Genomic DNA, 23244 nt, shown 5'->3' with positions numbered 1-23244 from the left:
TGCGTCGGTGCAGATAACGACCATGCCCACATGCCCGACGACGGTTAATGCAGACTCTCGTCCCCAACACGCATGACCATGCACGCAGCAGAAAGCTGACGAGCGGCGCCGCCACCGTCGAGCAACGATAGATTTTAGAGGCGACTGGTGGCACAGTGGCGCGCGGAGCTAAATTTATGTTTTTCCGACATACTCCGCTGTTCTCCGGTGGCTGACACATCGGAAAAACCCTAAGTCCTTCCAATTACGGCCAACGGAGCTTCAATATCGAGTGGGAACGCGTTCTCGGAGCTCGAACCTGTGTTCGCCTGGAGGGTGCTTTCGTTCTCGCGGTCCACCCAGTCTCCACCATCACAATGGCTGCTCCTCCGCGTAGGGTCCAGCCGCCAACCCAGCAATACTACGCTGTTCCTCAGAGTCCTCAGGCGACAAGTCGTTTTCAATCGCAATCGCAACCTCAAACAATGCCCGTCCCACAAGCATCTGGTAGCCAAGCTGGAAGGAACGATACTGCCTATGGAGTCGCGACAGGCGCTATCGGCAGTGGTTACGGGCCATATTCTGTTCGTGCTCATTCTATACCGTTTTGTACTCGATGTTGAGCTCAGTACAGTATAATCCGACGCTCAGCAACGGACGCTATGCCTCGTCACGATTTAGCGCTGCGATTTCGGAGACCTCAGTCGGCACTGCGGGCGAAAACACTGTCAACACCACTACTCAGATGATCGGTACAGCATCTGTGCAGCCTTACCCGTACATGTGGGATACGAGAGACCCTGACCTCGACGATGCTCTGCACAACCCCGACCCGATCCGAGATGCAGCGATGGAACGCAGTTGCACGCCCTTCTCGGCGCGTGGATGGATGAACGCTTCAGCGCTTTTCCTTCTCGTCGGCGCCCTGCTTACATTGTTTGCGGGATATCCTATCATCAACTACTATGCCAATCCGACGCCACAGACAGACGGATACAACCTAGGCTTCATCAATGGGTCGGGACAGATACCTGATATGCCAAATATGGCTGCGCTGATAGACAAAGACACTCCGAGTTCTGCCAAGTCCTACACATCGCCTGACGGTGTCACGTATGACCTTATATTCAGCGACGAATTTGACACGCCGGGGAGGACGTTCTGGCCTGGAGACGATCCGTTTTGGGAGGCAGTCAATTTAAACTATTGGCCGACTGGTGATATCGAGTGGTATGCCCCTGAGGTGATATCTTTTCCTTGCAATTAATCTCACGACACTAATGGGATTGACTGAAGCAAATAACTACGGAGGATGGGAAATTGGTCATTACCATGGAGGAAGTTGAGAATCATAATCTCAACTTCCGCAGTGGGATGTTGCAGTCGTGGAACAAATTTTGTTTTACCACTGGGTATATTGAAGTATCTGTTAGCCTTCCGGGAGCACATAACGCACCGGGCTTTTGGCCGGCTATCTGGACTATGGGAAATTTGGTGAGTTGCTGCCTAGTGCTCAGAGGCTGCTACTGACATTTTATTCAGGGTCGCGCTGGATACGGTTCGACTACAGAAGGAATGTGGCCTTACTCATACGACAGCTGCGATGTCGGCACGTTCCCAAACCAAACCTACCAGAATCACACTCCCTCAGCTGCGGAAGGCCTCAGTTACCAGCCCGGACAAAGAACATCGGCATGTACGTGCCCTGGAGGTGATCATCCTGGACCTTCGGTCGACGTTGGTCGTGGAGTACCGGAGATTGATATCTTTGAGGCTCAAATTGATCCCGTTGGATGGATTGGCGAAGTATCTCAGAGTATGCAGGTTGCGCCTTACGACGCCAACTACATATTCTTTAACAACAGTCCCGCGACGACGGTTTTCGATTCGGATATCACTGCAATCAATACCTATCATGGTGGGCAGTATCAAGAAGCCGTGTCTGCAGTCACGCAGATCGACAGTGACGTATACAACAATACGGCATATGCAACATACGGATTCGAATGGTGGTCAGACCCCAGTGATCGAGCTGATGGTTTCATTACATGGTATAGCCAAGGGAAGGAGGCATGGCAAGTTACTTCCGCTTCGTTGGGACCTGATTCTGTCACCGAGGTTCAGCAAAGACTGATACCGGAGGAGCCCATGGTATGTGTATATTTCGCCGTTTTTACGTCGTACTCACGCTGCTTGACGCCGCATAGTATATTATCATGAATTTCGGCATGTCGCGTAAGTAATAAGATATTGTACACCGAGTTACGACGCTGAATTTCTGGCTAGCTTCATTCCAGGAACAAGATTGGGCCAACCTACAATTTCCTGCGAAGATGTATGTCGATTATATCAGGGTATATCAGCGTTCAGACGTCTCAAACGGGGCCACTTGTGATCCTCCAAACTATCCGACTGCCGATTATATCGCCAAGTGAGACATTTGATCGTCCTGCTTATTGTCGCTAACGTCCTCGCTGTAGTCACCTCAATGCTTACTCGAATCCTAACCTTACCACGTGGACGCAAGCAGGGTACACGTTCCCAGACAATCGTCTATATAACGGATGTGGTTGAGCGTGACGACAGGTTTCACTCACGTTTACCTGTTAACCGGAGCTGGCGCACAGCACGGGCATTCATTACTATAGCTTCATTTGTGACGACCTGCATTTACCCCGACGGACATCTACACTATCTCCTGACTACTTCTTAGTTCCGTGCCCTTCCAGTCTCGGACCTTTCTACTCATGGACCGAATCATACCTCACGTCTTCCGCACGGTGTACACTCGCTTTCTTCAATGCCCTGCTGCTGTGCTGCACGGCTGGTTGGGCGTCTTGAAAGCTAGACGACCCGCATCGCCGTGCAGCGTTAATGATGTATAAGCTTAGCTGTTTTCCTGTCTCTCTTTGCTGTCTCTACGTAGAAATTGTGATACGAATGTCATCAAAATGAGCGGACGCCGTATGTAAAATTGAGGGCTGAGGCGGAGACTTGCCATATTAGGTCATCGTGTGGCGACTTAATCGGTGGTGGGCTCATCGAACGGGTTCCCCTCGACTTCGGCCACTGCCACATCGCCAGCCTTCCTGGCTGGGGATCGCTTAACCTCCCTATATGCACGGCACACAGACACCCTTTCCTTCTTCCTCTGACCGAGACCAGATTGCCGCAATGCATAGTCTCGGGAAACAGCGGCCTCCCTCGTCCATGAGGGACATGTCCGATTCGATGACAGTGAGGAATGGGTATGAATCTTCTTTTACATGAGTCTCGGCGCAGAATGAACACTATCATAGCGATGCAAAATGGAAGAAATCGCCAACAGTAGTCCAAACACCTACCAATCACTCTACCCCATTTGTTAACCCGTTTAGTAGCCGTATGGGAAGCAATCTGCGCGGTGGATCACGTCCACAGGGAGTCAACAACAGTGGGCGTACTGTTCTCGATATTTCTCAATCAAAGAAGCCGCGGATAGACACCGAAAAGCAGCAAATGACCGCACCGCTTGGACCGATTCCTGTGAGGGAGTTCTACCCAAAACCAAACGGTGTGTAGGTCGTTGTGCATCTTCGTAGACACTGTATTGATTGTTTGCATCGCTCTGACAATGAAGGGATGGGGTCGAAGAGTACTCGATCTGCGGGTCCATCTAGTAACGCCATGCCTAGTACGTCGAAGGATGTCATCGAGGTGCTCGACGACGATACTCCTGATATTGGACAACGGGTAAAACGGCAGCCTCAACGGCGTGTCAAGGATCGGATTGGTGAGAGTCCGGATCCCCTGGACTCGCTCACCCCCGAACCATCGCATTCCAAGTTCTCCAACGACCTCCATGATTTCGAAACGTATTCACATTCTGCGCCATCGCGCCGTTTTCCTCGGGACGGTGATCATACGCGTCGTCTCCAGGAACGGATACAAACGCGCAAGGTGGTGCAAGTAGATGACGACTCGGATTCTATAGAGTCCACCTCTGGGTTTCCACTTCCACCAAGTGGTAATACTGCTCCGCCTTCGGGAAAGTCACTGTTTGTAGCGGGAAACGTAAAACAGAAGGTTGAAAGCTTCGAGAAATCGTCTAAACAGCCCCGACGACTCGATTTCAATGAGATAGCCAAGGTGAAAGCCAATGTGAAGGGTAAAATGAAATCAAAGGTAATGCCTGTTTTGTATATCTTATACCTATTTCTAATCATTTTATTTCATAGTCCAATCTTCCTCAAAAACTGGACCCTCTAAGCGGCATATCTGGTTTTGAACACCACAAGGAATCATCTGCGAGGAAGAATCAGATGCGATCATCGGAGGACATCATATTGCCACTTGAACAATGGTCGCGAGGTTATGAACTCTTTTGTAATCAAGACGAAGCCAACATTGCGCCTTCGTACTGGCTGACACTTTCACCCGACTCTCGACTTCTCGCCATTCGTGGGGTTTCAAGTGCCCCAGATCCAACGAAAGGCAGACCCCTACACGAATTCAGATTAGACAGGGATATTGACACATTCACGGTACTGTGTCATCTACTCTCGCTCTTGAATTGTGACAGCTCATGGTGTGCCCACTATTAGTATTCGACCCCATCACAGAAGGGCGAGCCAATGATCCTACGTATAAAACCATCAGCTAGAAACTTTAAGTATGCGTCGCCCACAGACAAACACAAGCCAGGTAATCGAGACGATCTACTTTGCTACTCCAGCCCCTGACACTCATGTAGGATCCAATCAAGACGACGGTTTCATAACTTTCAAATTTATGACGCGGCACCCGAACTGGCAAAATGGAGATCAATATTCTAAGCTCTTGGAGACTTTGAAAGTCGCAATCCGTAAATCTGAAGTAGTAACGTGCGTTTGATTTTTAGGCATGTATTGGGTCGTGTATTCATAATGTGCGCGGCTGGCAGTGGCTCAGGTTCTAAGTCTGTGTGGGAAATGGTGCTCAATGCAGCGCATCTCAAAGAACCAGAGATTGAGAGGAAAGGAGTCGCTGCTTTCGCGCATGAGCGCGAAGACATGGTTGCTTCTTCATCAAAATCCGAGGCTAAACCAAATTCTCGACCTAAGCCACAAGCTGCTTTGTATGACCCTTGCCACTTCTGCATTGGTATGCTAAAATCTTGTTTCATAGCAAGGGTTCGACTACATCAACTCTTCCCGGCGCACGTCCAACAAGGCAATCTACTAGACTTAGTGCTCATTTCGAGCTGAAAACTGGACTCGAGACTGAACCTGAGCCTGAGCCTGAGCCTGACGAATTGTATGTGCGTTCCATAGTCCGTGCGATGCTGATATGCAAACCCTCGTACAAACAGGATACTTGTATATCCGCCAACCGGGCCTGGTGCTATCAACATATACAAGAGCGACCTCAAGCGACTGGACGAAGGCTCTTATCTTAACGACACACTGATTGAGTTCGGTCTTAAGTGCGTTTTGATGAATGAGTGGGAAATAGCGACACTGACTTCAGAGTAGGCTGTGGCTGGCTGACTTAAAGGCTGACGACCCGTCATTTGCAGAGCAGGTTCATGTGTTCAGTTCATTCTTCTACAAGAAAATCAACGTCAAGGAGTAAGGTCAATTGCGCTTTTAAATACCTCCCTGCTAATTACTTGCTCCTAGTAAGGACGAAGGCTATCAGAGCGTTCGAAAATGGACGTCTAAGTTCGATATCTTTCAGAAGAAATATATCGTGGTCCCAATCAATGAAAAGTATGTTCGATTGTCGTGTTCCTAGTGGGATGACTGACGCCATGCAGCTTTCATTGGTACCTAGCGATTATCTGCAATCCAGAATTTGTTCTGGTGCCTGCCCCAGTATCTGAATCAGCCCCAAAACCTATGACGAGGAAACGAAAACGTGAAGACGCTAGCGTTGACGCGACGACACCTGATCGCGATGCAAGGCACACTAATGCCCGACCACGCTCCCCCGAGATCATACCTGATTCGAACCCGACCAGCCCTCAACGCTCGCCACCTCTAGATAGCGAAGGAGACGTAGAGGACTTGTTGCACGTCACACACTCTTGCACGCTCAGTGACAATAACCTCTTGTTCTATCCCGAAGACTTAACTTCAGTCGATCAGTCAAGTATCTCGGAGCCGTCTCACATTAACAACACAGATGCAATGGACGTCGATTGTATGGAGCTCCAGTATCCTACGTCTCCTTTGCGACAGCCAGATAATATGGATGTAGACGAGGTTTCGAGTCTGTCAACACTTGTCGATAGAGAGAAGACTGAGATCGATACCCATGATGGATTGGAAACGAGCCTTAGATCCAGATCAAACAATTTCTCGCCTATCAGAGTTTCCAAATTCTATGGCAAGGGCTCTTCATCGCAGAAGGGAGAGAAGGCACCAAGAGCATCGACTGGTTCGAACCAAGAATCGCGGGAGGACGGTGTAGATGAACTTGATGTATCCGCAGACACGTCGGGTCGCGAGAATACGTCAGTTTCCTCGACTGCAACGTTCTTAAATGGTTGTGCACTAATGCTCATGTCTTGGTAGCACATATGTATTTATCTTCGATTCGCTGGGCAGCAGGCATCCGCAGGCTGGCAAAACGTTGTCCAGATACCTGCAGCTGGAAGCCAAGGACAAGAAGGGCATCAATGCCTCTGAAGCAAAGTGGAAGAACGCTTTAGTCAGTATGAAGTCTAATTTATGCTGGCGCCCTTCTGAACACGCATGATCTAGGTTCCAAGTCAGCCCAATTATTGCGATTGCGGAGTATACGTACTACACTTTGTGCGGCAATTTCTGCGTGCCCCGGATACCTATTCCAATATCATCTTAGTGCGTCTCATCCCAATGAATGTTCCTTGATCTTTTCCGACTGAGTATTATAATTAGTCCCTGACGTCCAAGAACTACCCTGCTAGGGATCGTAAGACGCACTGGAAGGATTCTTCTGTCAAAGGTCTGAGAGAAGATATACGAGGTCGTATTCTACAGCTGTCGGAAACATGGAAGAGCGATCGTGGTACGAAGGTCGGAGAGAAAGAGACTGCAAAGGCAAACGAAGTTGGTGGCGCAACTTCGATGAAACACGGCGATTCGGACGACGTAGTTGTCATACAAGATTAAGACTTTCAAATCAAGCCGACGCGGAAGCGACCATTGGCACTCTAGTTGCCCCCTCTTCATGGATGTCATATTTATCGACCACGAAGATTACAATATCAGAATTTGGAAATTCAGTTTGTGGCTTTTACTGATCCTAATCGCTTCGTATTCATATCTATTGTATTCCACAATGCCACCTTTATCTGTCGCATCGTCGCACAATCGTCCCATAAGATCTGCCATCTTCAATATCATTATTGCTTTCGCCCTACAATAGCGCCTGTAATTTTAGGTACAGTTCGTTAATGTCGTATGCTCATCGCGCAGACTATCGGTTTGCCCACGACGTTGAATCAGGCGTCAGCGATGAAATACTCGAGTTCTTCACGATTTTTGCGTCATCATGGGGGAATTCGAAGTGGATCGAATGGCGATGTGTGTTGAATCGTCATCACCATTGACAAGAGGCCGAACAATGTACGGAATTAACGTAACGGTTATAATATTATGTTTACGGCCACTGAGACAGCCTTTGCCAGTGATAGATGAGTCGATGCCGAGCCGGCAGTTGCCAATACGAAAACCTTGCTCCTTGGGCATACATGCATATCGAAAGCACATTCACTACCATGCGAGAGTTCGTCAGCGCAACATCGACGGCAATGCTGTTTGAGCACGGAGGCGATGTGCGGCGTACGCAGGTCACCATCCGATTCGGGCGTTCAATGTTTCAATAAAACTTCTCACTTCAGGGAGCTGAGGGGCTTAAGCCCCGACTTAAGTCGCTGAAGTATCAGCCGATCGCAGGCTGTTCACAAAACTTAAGCCCCTCGGCTCCCTGAAGTGAGACGACCTAATACTAGTATTCAACATTCAATATTCAATGCTGACAGCTTTCTCTTTCTCGTGGTAGGACGTTGTCCTATCGAAATTTCCGAGTCTCTATTGATCATACACACAGTGGTATCGCCGCCTGTCAGCCTGAAATTAATTAATATCGATGTTCTCAGACTCGGGACTTGATTTCCGACTGATGCCTGGGATCACGCGTATGAGTGCGAAGAACCTCGGGAGAGCTTGTGGCTCTGGCCTCGTGTATCCTCCCGCTGAGCGTATTCTGACGAACCACGCTCAAAAGCCATGTCAGAAACGCGCGATCATGTGAAGCCGTCGCGGACAAAGTTCATAACGGAGACGTTACTAGTAGATTGGAAGCCTGGGTAGTTGTCGGCGCCTGTCCCGGAGAACGCCCGGCGATCCTCCAGTTCAACGTTAACATGGGCCGCGACATACTATTTATTCCACTTCGATTCTTTGTGTCACCCAAATGGACAGCGATGCCGACACCGCCTTACACATGGCCCAAGCGAGGCTAGGCCTTGAGCGAACAGTTTTGCGAACCACCGCTTATGTGGGTAGAGGGCGACGCTTTCTTGTTTGTTCCGACGATAAGTCTTAATTTTCGTACACCTATTGGACGGACTGATAGATTTCTCTACTGGGTTCAGGACAGGAGCAACTGATAATATGCCATCAGATTATCACAGCTGCGCTGGATCAATGCAGGTGGCAGCGTCATGGAAGCTTGGGATGCCAGATCGGCGTGCACTAGGGTGGGCTTCTTCCACAAGGCATACTAAGTCGCCGCATTTATCGATTGCTCTCGCCATGCCGTTGTCGTGCGCTTGGCCCGTTTTATATGATTCACGGATGTTAGTTGAACAATTACAACCCGCCCGACCATGTACGCCCCCGTCCCCAGTATTCTCGCCGAATCCTCCAAGGCTTCCGTGCGCAGCCGTATACCCCCAATACCGTTGAAGGACGCGAAATTCACTCTCGATGCATCTGGCGTTGCTGGGTTTTTCGGAGGAGATGAAGCTGTATCGGCGATGGCAACGGTGCACGTCTACCAGGGAAGGAAGTGGCTAGGGTGGTACAACTCGCCAGGAGCATACGAGATCTCGAAGCGCTACGGCCAGCTTGCCAACTCGAGGTTCTGGGACGGACTATATCCCGGGCCAAACACGGATCCCGCTACACTCTTCGAGCTCAATGGCCTGAAGGGCCCACCATTTCGGTCATTTCTATCGGGGACGGTGCTTCCAGACTCTGGCCACCTAGGTGCGCTACTGATGGCAGAATGCGAGGAGCTTAAGAGCGTGGAGATTCCGGGGAGACAGACGAATGGTCCCAAGCAGCTCATCTCGGTCGTAAATCTGCACCACGTTCCGGAGAATGAGATGAATCCGTCCCTACTCAAAAAACATACACAGCTCTACGCCTCCTTCCCAATCCTCGTTAGCGTCGCCGCCTGCGTGCTCAGTGGCCTTTTTCAAGACTGGTGGTGCTTCGCCATGATCCTGCTCGGAATTTTGAGTAGCGGATGGGCGTGTTGGGTAATCGGCTCCGGTCGACTTACATTCATTCATCCGAAGCCTGCGCCGGACTGTCCACCTGGGAATGGGATCCTGAAGGGCCGGACAGGGATTATTGTACTGAAGGGCGAGGAAGGTGCAGTAAACTCGGTTACCAGGGGTCGTTTCCTGTTGCAATTTAGCAGCGAGCCCGAATACCGCAACATCGGCATCGCGTCGCTGTTTTTGACGGTTCAGTTCGTCGCTCAACTTCTTCTCATACCGCAAGGCACGCTGTTTGGCCAAATCATGTTCGTCGCCTCATTGGCAGTTTCATGGGGCTACAATTCGTGGCTGTCTTCGCTCGACAAAGAGAGTATTCAAAGGGAGATTTTGATGAAGAAGATATTGGACGAACCGGAAATTCGAAGCTATAGCATCACTACACGAACAACCATGGCTGTTCTCGTGTGCTTGTTCCTTCTGGATTTTGATCCACGGGAGGCTTCGCTAGAGACGGAGAGAATCTCTCAAGTCGACACGCTCGCATCGGAGATCGAGAAAAAGCGAAACTTGCCAGCGTGGCAAGATGGCCCAGAGACGGAAAAGCCACAAAGGATATCATCGAAGGACGCGCAGAAGATCTTGGAGGACCTTATTCCAAATGACACGGAGGTGTGGAGAAGATTCAGACGTGGTATTGCGGACCAGATAGCAGAAGGGCGCGCAAGGTTCGAACTGCCCGAGCGCGATTCGCAGGACCTGGTCGAGAATGACGGAAAATTGTTGAGAACGCTCTGGGGAGATGCAGAGGCGGCGCGTGTTGGCTATGCTGAGCATGCCACGGATCAAACGCAATCAGCTGAGCGCCTGAGCGTTTAGACCCAACTGTTGCGTACACTCAACCCCATTCTCTGTCGCGTTCTCGCTTGTCGAAATCCCGATGGTCTGTCGTGGATTTGTATCTGATAATCGGTTGTCGATTGCATAGTAGCGTTACGTATTATATTCTCTAGTGTATTCCATCCTGACTTCCCGGTTGCTTGGCGATACTCGCAGTGCTGGTTGCGCTGTGGAATAAACCATGTCAGTATTTTACTTGTCCACTTACCTCTGAAGTCGCGTGCGCTAGATGGCGCTACCACATTCACTGGCACAAGTCCGATGAGTGACTCAAACATGGTGAATGATACCGCTCTGATAGCAAATGTGAAATACCTGGATCCGACGGTGAAATCTGATAGATATCAGTAGTGTGCAGGTAGAACTTACCATTGTAGGACCACGCAGGCGTACTTGCACATTCGGATGGCCGTCTTCCGCTATTCGTCATTCTACCGCCCTGCAGTCGCAAATATTGCATCCATTCAATTCTAGTCAAAACGAAGATGAACCTTATCGCGAACGTGCCTGTGGTCCATCGTATTTGTGTGGTCCTCCCCCTGATATTGGGAGAACATCAGCTCCAAGAAGCGATACATGCTGCACTGGACCACAGTTCGTGGCATGGCGTGTTGCCGACCATTGGCGCTACCTTAACGGTGGTTTGGAACCACAGTAGGGGGCAGTTAGTGCGTGTGCACCTCATTATTCGGCGTGAAAGTTCTGGTACAAGCATGGACATGATGCATGATGGATCCGACGCAACTAACATGTATCCATCTCCCAGCACTACCCGCCATCGCGGACCTTGGCCCGCGAGCAGAGCTTGCCAACCCAATTTGTGGAACGGACCTTTTCCAGGACAATCAGTATTAACTTAGTAGTAGATATTCGATGGAGTTGCATTGTGCATGTCGTGGTCTGATGATGAACTGTGAGGAACGGTCCTGAGACGGGCGCGTGAGAAACACATGTTTTCGCAGTTCTTGCGGCATTCATCGGCGCTTACTTGAAGGTACTCGAATCATCACGGTTGAGAGTACACCGTGATCCCAGTTGATTTCTTGCGTTTACCTCTCACTGCAACCCCGACCTAGACCTTTTCAACTGCATTTTGACAGAAGATTAGTACCTCACGAATTTTGCCGCTAACGGCACGTTTGATTACATGCACACTCCATGTAGACAATGACACCGATTCCAAGCTTGTCCTCGGAGTCTGGACTAACCACACAAGAACGGGCTTTCCTCCAGGGGTTGTTCGAGTTGTTATACTGGCACCAGAAGCACCGGAGTCAGAATGACTTCTAGATAATGAACTTCTGGCCTCATTTTCGCAACTCGTGCTGATTGATTTCGTTAATGGCAAACCACACGCCAGTTTCTTCTAGGTGGAACCGAAAGACGGAATTCGCGAGTCCATCGATTAAAATTATTCAGATCGATACTACGTACTGGTAAGTAGTAGCTACGTATAGAGAAGTGCAAGCTAACATAGTGAGTTTGATGACTAGCTGTTGATCCCGGTTTTAATACGGAAAGAATGACACACGGTGAGGCGTGGGCAGAGTCGGAAGAGGTGAAAGCCGAGGGGTACCGCCTTGACCATTCTGCTACCAGTGGTACTGAGAGCTTGAGCTGGACTCAGCTGACTCTAATGAGCCGAAGGTTGAGAACACATCAGTTCTGTGGGTAGTAGCCAGACAGAATCAGTAGCTGACCACCCCGGGGTGTTCGATGAAATGCCCGTTCCCGTCATAATGTTTCTCAAGAAGTTTACTTGACGCTCGGGCCGGAACCTCTAGGTTTATTCGCCAGTGGCCCGTCGGTCTCCTCAATTCAAACTAAGGAGCTTGCTCATGGTGTCCACATTTGTGCATCCCTTCGAACTTCTCATAGGTGGTTGTAAATCATCATATAATATGTCAAGCTGTGTAGTGATTTTTTCAAATTAGTGTCGTACTGTCTAACACACTCTCACAGCTCCTGATCTCCATGTCGCGTTTGCGCTCTCCGGCTCTTCACTGTACATGACAGCTGAACTTAAACATCTAGTGCCACCGTTTACATCGGCTTTTTTGCGAAACCCACTTCTATCTGAATGGCTCACGATACCGACTTATCTTCGGGCGCGCTCGCGCCCGTGGTCCGACATTATTTTGAGTTTTGGGCCTCGAGAAAGTGGTCCATCAGGAGCCCCCTTTCGAATGTCATTACGGGCTAAATCTCTTCCGAGCGTACCTCTTACGAGATGGAATAGGTGACTATGGATTTGATAATGATGGCTGTTGATAATGTGACCAAACGTTCAGCAGCTTTCATGCTACCAAGCGTGCGCTGCACTCTAATTTCGGGAATATGGCTCGCAAATGCGTATATGCATCTGCATCATCTGCAGAGTTCGCTGATGAGCAGCCATCTCCTAGTCTTGCGGTACTCGCTCTTGTGCTCATTGCTGCGAATCATGGTGCGTACGCTGATATATCTCCTGCCGTGGCTCATGGTTTCTCCAAGCTCCGTGTCTCTTGTTGCGCTTCCTAGCTTACAGCTTTTCATTTGCGCCTAGGCACGTACCTTAGTCTTCATCATTTGATCTGTCTGAGCATATCATCATATCGCCAGGTTCCCAAACATAGGTTGTGCCCCCAAATCTGGATTCTCTGGACATTCTTATTGGGCTTATTAAAAGTAAGATGTATTTGTTTAAAGGTTCTCCGCCGATGGAAATTGAAATGGTTCTGTGGAGTTCGGGCGATTTTCTGATAATGGAGAAATTAGTCGGACTTAGCAAGCAGGATGACCAGGTAGCTTTAATCGACACTTTGGGGAGACAGACGCTGAAGCAAAGGATATAAAGTTGAGTTGCTGGCCAGAGCCTTTCCCCCACTCATCAGCCCTCTGCAGTTTTCTTACACACTGTATCTACTCTCAATAGGCATGGTAAACACAATCAGCGACACCTTCGACGTGCAGTTTCATACGCTGAAGGACAAGTACAAGGATGTTGTCAGTGCTGAGGCGCTGTTCTGGAAAAGATTTCGTGGTGGTACCACCTATGACTATGGCATGCGCATGGAAGTCCCCACCCTCATGAAGGAGTTCGTTGACAACGTCAACCTAGGAACAGGTATATCTTATTCCCAGCATTCATTACGTCTGTTTTTAACCACGTCCTACAGATCCCGAGGGATTTTTATTCTTCAACAACATCGGAGATCTCGACGCAGGCGATGGTAAATACAATGTCTTGTACAACACCACTGGCGACGTCAATCAGCGCGCCGTGCGTGTTCAATTCTTCCACCACAAACAGGGAAGCTTCTATGCCGAGGTCTGCAACTCATTGTGCTTCTCTTGGGCGCCGCTGATGCGGAAATCTTCTGCTAGTTTCTTGCCAAGGACCCTGTGCGTGATATTGAGTGTATCAGCTCACAATTCTAACATCTTGTTTCGCCTCAGAATAAGACTGTCGACTACCTCATTGACGGCCAAGTTGGTAAATGGGCCACTCTTGAGACCGGTTCAGCCAGCGCACACATCAAGAAATATTCTGATGAAAGTGACATCTCGATCAAAATCCCTGCCATCAAGAAGCAAGTGACGTTCAGTGTACCTGACAACAATGCCCATGCGTCTATCGGTGCGTAGATATTGACGTTCTTCCTTCCGTAAAACTGGGTATTGACCTCTGCTTTACAGACGTTTGGGGCAATTTCATGTTCAAGGATATTAGTAGACTCCAGAGTTCCAGCGATCCCTCTTATGCGGACTACAACCAGGACAGAATTGTCTTCTACCGTTCCAGCGGATGGACTGGAAGCGCTGATTTCACTGCTTCCGTATGTCTCTGTCTTTGCTGCTGATATATTGTGCTTCAGTCGACTGACTTACATGCACCAATGTTCTCGATCTGTTAAGTTCATCCGTAAGTCCTTTAGCCAAATGTATCTAATTGGGAAGTAATATCTAGAATATAGCGATGGAAACCGCCGCTGTCAATGCACTTGGAAACCTGAGATTCGAGGCCAACACGGTGTACTGGTCTGATCTCTGAAGTAGAGACCACTCGGGATGGAGCCAGTTTCGAGCAGGGCTAATTATGCACATTTATAAAGCTTGTATTATGTATATGTTTTTTGGAGCTGTGAATTGTGATCTCTGTACTGATGTGAAACACAAACTCATTCTGGCCACCGCTCCGTCCCTACCAACTCCGCATGTTGATCCCAAGTTCGATCTTTTGACGAATACTGAACTTTCCTAGCTCGTATTTGACGTGGTCAGGATCTAGGATCTAGAGACTCCACCATGATTTCGTCGTGATGTCCAACTCAAGAATCGAACATAAACCCCGGTCTTGTCGATGGCAATTCATCATGTGCACTCACCCCCCCAATTTTTCGCGGCGCTTTTGCCACTTGCTAACGTTCCAATTCCGATGGCTCACCGTGTTTTTCATCTGATTGTCGATTATCCATTGTACTTTGGAGCTGTCGTTTTTCCTAATTTTTCGTTTGCTCGTCGATACTCGCAGTGCTAGTGACGCTAATTATGTATCAATAGTAGTATGTTTCATCCGTCCACTCGGGGTACCAGTTCTGAAGTCGCACGCGCCAGGTGGCTCAATAATTGATATGAGTAAAATGCATCTGCAAGTCCGACGAGGGTAGGATGATGGCGCCGATAACAAATATGAAGTTTCTGGAAGGTGAAATTAGGCAGACGCTAGCAGGTACCCATTTGCCTAATATTTGCTCGTTTGCCCTACAGACGTACTTGCACGTTCGAGTGGCCCACGAGCAACATCTCTCATCATATTAATCGTGTTGCCGCAGTCGCAAATACCGGTTTTATACAACTCTGGTCATCTCTGGGCAGCGGAAATGAAGAGGATGGGCCTCACCTTCTTTGTGATTGCAACGTGTCGATGGCCCATCATAGCCACAGTGTGGCTTTCCCCTAATTTTGCGAGAACATCGACTCCATGATGCTATGGGACGTGTTGCACGCGCACTAGACCACAGCTCGCAAGGGTCTCGCACAACATGACCATTGACGCTACTACCTTCGATGACAGTTCAACATGGCACTAGGGAGTAGCTGATGTGTGCATGCCCTGTTGCGCAGGATTCCAAGTCCCGGTGATCCAACACAACTAAGCATACTCATCTGACCGTGTTCATCTCTAGCATACCCAAGCAGCATCAGCTACCATTGCGCACCTCCATCGCTATATCTCCTAGATTCCTCTTAAGAGTTCAAAACAAAATCGCCCTTGATACATTCAGCGTCACAGGCTTCTTCAGAAGAGCTGAAGTAGTTTGTGCAATGGAGACCGTGCATATATACGAGGGCAGGAAATAGTTGTGATGGTACAACTCACCCGGGGCGTACAAAGGCAGTCTCGAAACGCTTCTAGCGGTTCGCCAGCTCGCGATTTTGGGACGGGCTCGATGGCAAATATCGATCTTATCCTGAAGCAAAATCGCTGACTCTGGGCACTTGGGGGGATCGAGAATGCAGGAGTGCAAGGGCAATCGGACGAAGGTGCATGGCATACCTTCCACGGAGGCCACAAGACAGAATGTGTAGGAAGGGCAGAGGGAGACGAAGGCCAACGGGTCAGCACATTCGAAGTAACTCATTACAGTTACGTATCTGAAGGACATCCCCGGGACACTATTGTGATCAACGCCCCCTGAGGAGCGCACACAATTCCTCGCTAGCTTCTCCATCATCAGCCTGGCCACCTGCGTGCTTAGTGGGCTCTGTCGAGACTGGTTGTGCTATCATTGCCTACCAGTCGTATTGGCACCCACACAGTCAACACCAGCAAAGCTGAGAATATGGAAAAGAGGGCACATTTATTGATGCCACGTTGACACCCCGCGCAGAGATCAAACACCTCCCGCACGAAGCGCGCAATCCCCGCCACAGGGCCGCGCCGCTCGAGTACCCCATCAGCCAGGGCGTAGATGACAGGGAACAACGCATATATACAAGCACATGCATCGCTCGGACAGCATCCACGTCACTAGAACAGATCGCGCATGGCCACCAGCCGCGCATCGAGACAGTCGAGCAGAACATGCGCCTCGTCTTCTACGTTGCCATCCACCTGGCAGAAACGACACACCCGCCGGTCGCGAGGGATAGGAGAGGAGACCCACCGGAGCTGCTCCACCGCGAGAGGGTAGTCGCCCCAAAGGAGACGAGTTAACGCGAGCCTGTCGGTCAGGTAAGCATGAAATTCATGTGGTGGGCATGGGCTGACACCCCGTCCAGGGATGTACGCCCTCCCATCCCGAGGAGCAGCACCCGCACCGACCCCATGATGTTCCCCCGTATCGTGTCCTCTACTGCCCGCCTGACACCCGCGATCGCTGCATCCACCAGCCCGGTGGTCGAAGGCCACTGGTACCGGCAGCGCAGCCAGTGCCCAGTGTAGGTCGCCTCACCACGATGGGTGGCCCGTAAGCATAAGGGCACGAGGCTCTTTCAGAGCAGCGAAGAGGAAGGGTGGCGGACAGCGAGGACATAGCGGAGGTAGCACAGGGTCAAATGAAGGCAGCGGAAGCCCACGGGCCAGATGCTCGTCTCGGAGTAGAGGACTGCCAACAAGCGCATGCTGCAGATTTAGATCAATCCCTTCGCCTCATTTTCGTAACTCGTGCGGATTGATTTCGTTTATAGCAAACTACGCGCTAGTTTCTTCTAAGTGGGGCCGAAAAGTGGAAGTCGCGAGCCCATTGATGAAAGCTTTTCCGATTGATACTACGTAGGTGGCAGCTACGTATAGGAGAGTCCAAGCTGACATTCACAGTGATTTTCGTGGCTAGCTATTATTTAGATCTTATATTCAGCAATCGAGGTTTGAATATTAAAAGAAAGGACACGGCGAGGTGTTCTGGAGTCGGAAGAGCTCAGGTAAAAGCCAAAACACTTCTATATAGACGCTGCCCTAACGACTCTTCTATTAGTATTGAGAGCTTGAGTTGGACTCAGCTGACTCCAATGAGGATGAGAAATATTAGCTCTTTGGTGACAGCCAGACATACGCGGTAGCTAGTCATCCTAGAGTGTTCGATGAGATGCCTGCTCCGATCGAAACGTTTCTCGAGAAGCTTGCTAGATGCTTGGACTAGGTCCTTCTCTAGGTTTGTTTGCTAGTCATCGGCCTTCCCAATTGAAACTAAGGACCCGATTAGCTTGCTCATAGTTTCCAGACTTGTCACGGCAAGAGCGAAATGCTGACATCCCTCCCCCATGGGTGGTTCTACATCGTCATCATGTAACTCGTTGTGTCAAGCTGCGTATCAAGTTTTCCAAACCAGTCCGTTGCACTGTCTCATACACTTTACAGCCTTCTGATCTCCGTGCTCACTCTTCACTGTATATGCCGTCCGCTAGGAGCCCCTTTCTTTCTGCACGATGCGTCCGTTAAGAGTTCTCCGCCGGTGACAGTTGAAATAGTTTTGCAGGGTCGGAGATAATTCTCTGGTGATAGAGTAATTGCCATTCCGGTATCAGACTCAAATAGAACAGTGCCCGGAGAGACAGACGCTGGAGCAAAAGATATAAAGTCGTATTGCTGGCCAGAGCCTTTCTCTCACTCACCAGCCAACTGCGGTTTCCTCACGTCGTATCTACACCCAGTAGACATGGTCAACGAAATTAGCGACACTTTTGACGTGCAATTCACCGCGCTAACGGACAAGTATAAGGGCGTTGTCAGTGCCTCAGCACTGTTCTGGAAAAGATATCATGGTGGTAATAATGTCGAGTATGGCCTGCGCATTGAGGTCCCAACCCTCATGAAGGAGTTCGTTGACAACGTCAACCTAGGGGCAGGTATATCCTCTCTATTCATGGCTTGATGATAACCAGTCACATCCTCATTCAACTGCATTATATAGATCCAGAGGGATTTCTGTTCTTCAACAACATCAGCGACCTTGACGCAGTCGACGGTAAATACAATGTTGTGTACAACACCGTTGACGACATCAAACAGCGTGCGGCGCGTGTTCAATTCTTCCACCAGAATCAGGGAAGCTTTTATGCAGAGGTCTGCAACTCCTTGTTCTTTCAGTGGGTGCTGCTGACGCAGAATCCTTCTGTTAGTTTCTTGCCAAAGACCCGGTGTGTAATATTGAGTGTATCAGCTTATATTTCTAACATCTTAATGCACCTCAGAACAAGACTGTTGACTACCTCATTGATAGCCAAGTTGGTGCATGGGCTACTCTTCAGATCGGCTCAGCCAGCGCGTATATCAAGAAATACTCTGACGAAAGTAACATCCTGATCAAGATCCCTGCCATCAAGAAGCAGGCCACATTTAATGTCCCTGAAAACATTGGCAACCAAGCTGTCGGTGCGTGACTGTTGACGTTTTTCGTTCGTAGAATTTTGTACTGATCTCTGCGCTATAGATGTCTGGGGTAACATCATGTTCAAGGATATCAAGAGGCTCCTGAGTTCCGACACTCCCTCTTATGCGGACTACAACCAGGACAGAATTATCTTCTACTCTGCCAGCGGATCGACTGGAAGCACTGACTTCACTGCTTATGTGCGTCTCCGTTTTGGGCTTCACGTAACTGACTCGTATGCACTAACCCTATTGTCGGTCTGTTAAGTTCATACGTAAGTCCCTTCAGGCAAATATATCTAATTGGCAACTAATTTCTGGATGATAGCGATGGAAAGCGCCCCTGATGATGCGCTCGGGGACCTGAAATTCGAGGCCAACACGGTGTACTGGTCTGACCTCTAAAGCGAACACCGCGCGGGATGGGGCCAATTTCGAGCAGGCTCAGTAAATACGCGCATTTATAGGATCGGGTCAGACGGACGTGGGGGGCCTTGCATTCTGTACATGTTTTCTTAGGGCTGTACATTGTGATCTCCGATGTACTAGTGTGAAACACACATTCATTCTGCCGGAATCTGACCGCCTTGTCCCTGCTAACTCTGCATGTCGATCCCAGTTCCGATCTAGTGGGGAATACTATACTTTCGTAATTTGCGTCTAACCTTAATGGGGTCTGGAGACTGGACCTCCTCCGTGAGGCGATCACAACCTCCAACTCAATGAATAAACACAATCACTCTGATCGATTCAGCAGCTGCAGTGGATGGTACGTTCGCCAGCATCCCGGTTATTACAGTTCAAATCACATCATCGCGACTTCTCTCCTTCAAGACTCCGATTTACAGTGCACCAAAGCCGTAGCATCTGTTAGCCATACAGACTACAAGGCCGCATAAGTCGAGCGTCTGAGTGTTTAGACAAATCTATTGTGCCCTCATCCCCAATTTCTTTGCGGTGCTCTTGCTTGCTAACATTTCAATCCAATAACTCATCGCCCAGCTTCTCCTCATTCCCCAGGGCACAGTCTTTGAGCAGACCATGTTCGCCACGTCGCTAGCGGCCCGGGCTAAAAGTCGTGGCTAACATCGCTCAATAAGGAAAAGATCCAGAGGGAGGCCTTGATAAAGAATATATTGGACAGCCCGATGACGGAGAGCTACACCACAATTGCCAAATTGGCCACAGCAGTCTTCATATGCTTGAAATTGTCGGAGCGCAAACCGTAGGAACACCATAGATATGTTTCCCAGACCGCATCGCCAGCAGGCATACAATCCTCAAGCACATCAGAGGTGTTCTGACAACTCCCAGGAAAAGTGCGCTGAAAATGACTCACGAATTGTCATACAGACCATCTGAAGACGTCCCACAGGATCCTCAACGACACAGCCGCGCGATGTCCGAAGATGTCCACCGGGATAGCTTGCCTATACGTATTGCAAGGGAAAACCCCCAAGATAGCGCAGGACAAATACTACAGGACCTATACGTTGGTGTGAAAGGGGGTGAGGCACCGTGCCGACGACTGATGGGGATGATCTTACAAATGAGGACCGAGGACTTTTGCGCGCGCTGTATCGGCGCACGGAGGATGCGCGAGTGGCTTTCTTTGAAGGTTCAGTTTCTTGATAGCTACATGTAGGCGCTGTGATTTTGCTATCGGTTTGCACTAGACATCTGCCTGACTCGTACATCGTTAAGTAAAGTGATTTCTATGTTCCTAACTGTGTAACAACTTACCAGGGCTATCTTCGACTCTGATTACTCTCGAAACATCTGGCGGAGCGTAGTGAATCCTGACAAAATGCGCAGGTCATTGTTGGATTGTGACCCATGGGATGCCGGGACGCGGGAGACGCGGCCAAACGGAAACTACCGAGAGAAGGCTCTGTGTCCATATATGGCAGTCTAGAACCATGCGGATGCAAATTAAAATCACGGAAGTAAATTACCATGCGGCCATTGCACGGTAAGCCTTGACCTAAAATATTCAATACCATTCCACTGTGACAAGTCGAAGACTGCGATAAGCTGGGAACCGTGTGCCAAGCTCCCCATCTACGCTTCCCTGCCTCTGCCTGACAGTCCCTGACAAGATCCCCGTACCGCGACCAGAACTCGCCGGTCGGCATCGCCATAAACTCGGTCATGGCACCAAGGAAAGCCCCACATAAATTACCACGTCGCACGGTCCTATCATCCTTCCGTCGTGCCGCGCTTCCCGTCCCTAACATCAATAGTAACGGCCTTGATCCGCGCCTTTAGTACTTACCAAGAAGCTTCATGCAAGCGACGTGCGCAGACATACATATTTTGTGATTGCCGTATGTTTACTGACCAACTCTTCCTGCTATGTACATCCCCAGCACGCAAGCAGCCACCTCCCTCCTCCGCCGCAGCATCCCCCAGATCCCCCTCAGCGATGCGAAATTCACCCTCGACGCATCCGGCGTAGCCGGTATCTTCGGAGGAGATGAGGCCGTCTCGGCGATGGCGACCGTGCACGTCTACCAGGGAAGGAAATGGCTGGGATGGTACAACTCGCCTGGGGCATACGAAATCTCCAAAAGGTACGGCCAGCTCGCCAAATCAAGGCTCTGGAGTGGTCTCTTCCCTGGCCCAGGTACCGACCCCGCCACGCTCTTCGAGCTCGATGGGCAGAAGGGCCCAAGATTCAAGTCGTTTGTGTCGGGGACGATGCTCCCTGATTCGGGTCACCTGGGCGCATTGTTAATGGCGGAATGTGAAGAGATAAAGGGTATTCCTATCGCAGGGAGGGTTTCAAAGCCCGCGGTGAAGGAGGTGAAAGAAGAAGGGAGCTCGGACAAGGATCTGGCGAGCGTGCAAACCCTCGGAAAGGAGGTCAAGGACTTGGAGAAAAGCAGGTTGGATCCAAAGACGCAGCTCAGACTGAAAAAAGACGCGAAGCGGCCGACTCTCGTTACGGTCGTCAACCTCGACAACGTCCCTCCCGACACCCTCTTCCCCACTCTGCCCCGGAGACACTCCCAGCTCTTCGCCAGCATTCCGATCTTCGCCAGCGTCGCCGCATGTGTGCTCAGCGGGCTTTTTCAAGACTGGTGGGCCTTCACCATGATCCTCCTTGGCATAGTCACCAGTGGTTGGGCGTGTTGGGTAATCGGTTCTGGCCATTTCACTTTCTCACATCCCATCCCGGCAGCCGGTAGCCCGCCAGGCGACGGTATCCTCGAGAGCAGCTCGGGTGTCGTCGTACTTATCGGAGAGGAAGGCGCAGTCAACGCAGTCACGCGTGGGCGGTTCTCCCTGCAATTCGGGAGCGAGCCCGAGTACAGTAACATCGGGATTGCATCAACGATGCTCATGATCCAGTTCATTGCGCAGCTGCTGCTCATCCCGCAGGCGACGCTCTTTGGTCAGCTCATGTTCGTCATGTCACTCGGCGTCTCGTGGGGGTACAACTCGTGGTTGTCTTCGCTCGATAAAGAAAAGATCCAGCGCAAGATCCTCATGCGCAAGGTGCTCAAGCTCCCGGAGGAAAACATGTCGAAGTTCACTGTCACCACGCGCACGACGATGGCTGTGCTTGTCTGCCTCATCCTCTCGCGCATCGACCCTCCGAAGGTCTTGGACGATAACGTGGAGGAGCTTGCGCGCGATGGACCGGAGAAGATCCTGCACTACCTCATCCCGAACGACACGAAAGTGTGGAATAGGTTCCGGCGGACCATCGCTTTGCAGATCATCGAAAACCGGTCAGAGTTCCAGTTGGATTGCAGTGACCTTGTGGGCCTGCAGGACAGAGACCAGAAGTTGCTGATGACGCTCTGCGAGGATGCAGAGGCGGCGCGCAAGGCGTATCACGAGCACAACATGGAAGCTATGACAAGCCGACATCGCTAGGCTTTACGGTACACATGCGCCCAGTGCTCTTCCAAAACGCGTACCATCTAATTCACAAGATTACTGTTCAGTCGCACTGCTGCCTCTGCCTCCGGCCACTGGATGTTCCATTATTCGCTACGTTACGCTCTCGACGGGGAATTTCTTGTTTCTAGCTGTGCCGATTCGGCTTGTATCATTACTTACGTCTGCTGTCAATTACCACACTTGCTAGTAGGGCAACTTATCATCGTATACAAGAGCGGAACATCAATAATTTCCGATGTTTCATGAGTCTGAGGTCCAATAGAAACATTTTTGAGGTAAGTACTGGCTTGAGCGGAGGTGGCATCTGGGAGGTGCTGTCGACTTCCATAGCTGAAAACCCCAATGCCCATAAACCCATTCAATTGGCAAGGAGTGCTGTTGAACATCTCAGAGTTTCCGCCGTCACTGACTATATGCACATCCACTCAACTTTATATTATATGTTTTCGAAAACTTTGTCAGTGTCAGCAAAATACGCATTCCACTAGCACACATAGCATGTATAGGTAGGGCATGCTGCATTATCGATGGCAGGGAGAGGTTTGTCATTATCTCAGCTGGTAAGATAGGCCTCATTCATATCGTGGTCCATCACGTGATCATCTACTGTCACGCTTACACCCTTTTTGGCGGGCGAAAGCATTGA

The 23244-nt window shown here is 50.0% G+C and overlaps 7 protein-coding genes across 7 annotated transcripts; 6 read left to right on the top strand and 1 right to left on the bottom strand.

The window, feature by feature from the left end:
• Nucleotides 1-356: 356 nt before the first annotated feature.
• Nucleotides 357-2553, top strand: FIBRA_04557 (uncharacterized protein; the record flags this gene model as incomplete). Its single annotated transcript, XM_012326351.1, has 7 exons — nucleotides 357-563; nucleotides 614-1222; nucleotides 1276-1473; nucleotides 1522-2130; nucleotides 2187-2214; nucleotides 2266-2410; nucleotides 2460-2553. The coding sequence occupies 7 exons, from the start codon at nucleotides 357-359 to the stop codon at nucleotides 2551-2553; spliced, it is 1890 nt and encodes a 629-aa protein (XP_012181741.1).
• Nucleotides 2554-3096: 543 nt separating this feature from the next.
• Nucleotides 3097-7094, top strand: FIBRA_04556 (uncharacterized protein; the record flags this gene model as incomplete). Its single annotated transcript, XM_012326350.1, has 15 exons — nucleotides 3097-3227; nucleotides 3279-3532; nucleotides 3599-4143; nucleotides 4197-4502; nucleotides 4563-4662; nucleotides 4712-4841; nucleotides 4901-5074; nucleotides 5125-5253; nucleotides 5309-5422; nucleotides 5472-5567; nucleotides 5619-5708; nucleotides 5756-6454; nucleotides 6516-6651; nucleotides 6705-6803; nucleotides 6861-7094. 15 exons carry the CDS (start codon nucleotides 3097-3099, stop codon nucleotides 7092-7094), a joined length of 3237 nt encoding a protein of 1078 aa, XP_012181740.1.
• A 1721-nt stretch (nucleotides 7095-8815) lies between these two features.
• On the top strand, nucleotides 8816-10312 carry FIBRA_04555 (uncharacterized protein; the record flags this gene model as incomplete). Its single annotated transcript, XM_012326349.1, has 1 exon — nucleotides 8816-10312. One exon carries the CDS (start codon nucleotides 8816-8818, stop codon nucleotides 10310-10312), a length of 1497 nt encoding a protein of 498 aa, XP_012181739.1.
• A 2358-nt stretch (nucleotides 10313-12670) lies between these two features.
• FIBRA_04554 (uncharacterized protein) lies at nucleotides 12671-14229 on the top strand (the record flags this gene model as incomplete). The annotated part of the gene is made up of 7 exons (XM_012326348.1): nucleotides 12671-12779; nucleotides 13248-13439; nucleotides 13492-13643; nucleotides 13700-13717; nucleotides 13772-13952; nucleotides 14012-14151; nucleotides 14191-14229. The coding sequence occupies 7 exons, from the start codon at nucleotides 12671-12673 to the stop codon at nucleotides 14227-14229; spliced, it is 831 nt and encodes a 276-aa protein (XP_012181738.1).
• Nucleotides 14230-16346: 2117 nt separating this feature from the next.
• Nucleotides 16347-16645, bottom strand: FIBRA_04553 (uncharacterized protein; the record flags this gene model as incomplete). Its single annotated transcript, XM_012326347.1, has 2 exons — nucleotides 16347-16539; nucleotides 16587-16645. 2 exons carry the CDS (start codon nucleotides 16643-16645, stop codon nucleotides 16347-16349), a joined length of 252 nt encoding a protein of 83 aa, XP_012181737.1.
• Nucleotides 16646-17973: 1328 nt separating this feature from the next.
• FIBRA_04552 (uncharacterized protein) lies at nucleotides 17974-19091 on the top strand (the record flags this gene model as incomplete). The annotated part of the gene is made up of 7 exons (XM_012326346.1): nucleotides 17974-18163; nucleotides 18229-18380; nucleotides 18437-18454; nucleotides 18509-18689; nucleotides 18748-18887; nucleotides 18955-18961; nucleotides 19015-19091. 7 exons carry the CDS (start codon nucleotides 17974-17976, stop codon nucleotides 19089-19091), a joined length of 765 nt encoding a protein of 254 aa, XP_012181736.1.
• Nucleotides 19092-21041: 1950 nt separating this feature from the next.
• Nucleotides 21042-22571, top strand: FIBRA_04551 (uncharacterized protein; the record flags this gene model as incomplete). The annotated part of the gene is made up of 1 exon (XM_012326345.1): nucleotides 21042-22571. One exon carries the CDS (start codon nucleotides 21042-21044, stop codon nucleotides 22569-22571), a length of 1530 nt encoding a protein of 509 aa, XP_012181735.1.
• Nucleotides 22572-23244: the final 673 nt, after the last annotated feature.

This window comes from Fibroporia radiculosa, assembly GCF_000313525.1.
Source record: "Fibroporia radiculosa TFFH 294 genomic supercontigs, scaffold3198, whole genome shotgun sequence".
Taxonomy (NCBI): domain Eukaryota; kingdom Fungi; phylum Basidiomycota; class Agaricomycetes; order Polyporales; family Fibroporiaceae; genus Fibroporia; species Fibroporia radiculosa.
The sequence above is the reverse complement of the archived record's forward strand: the minus strand, read 5'-3'. Positions and strand labels throughout refer to the sequence as shown.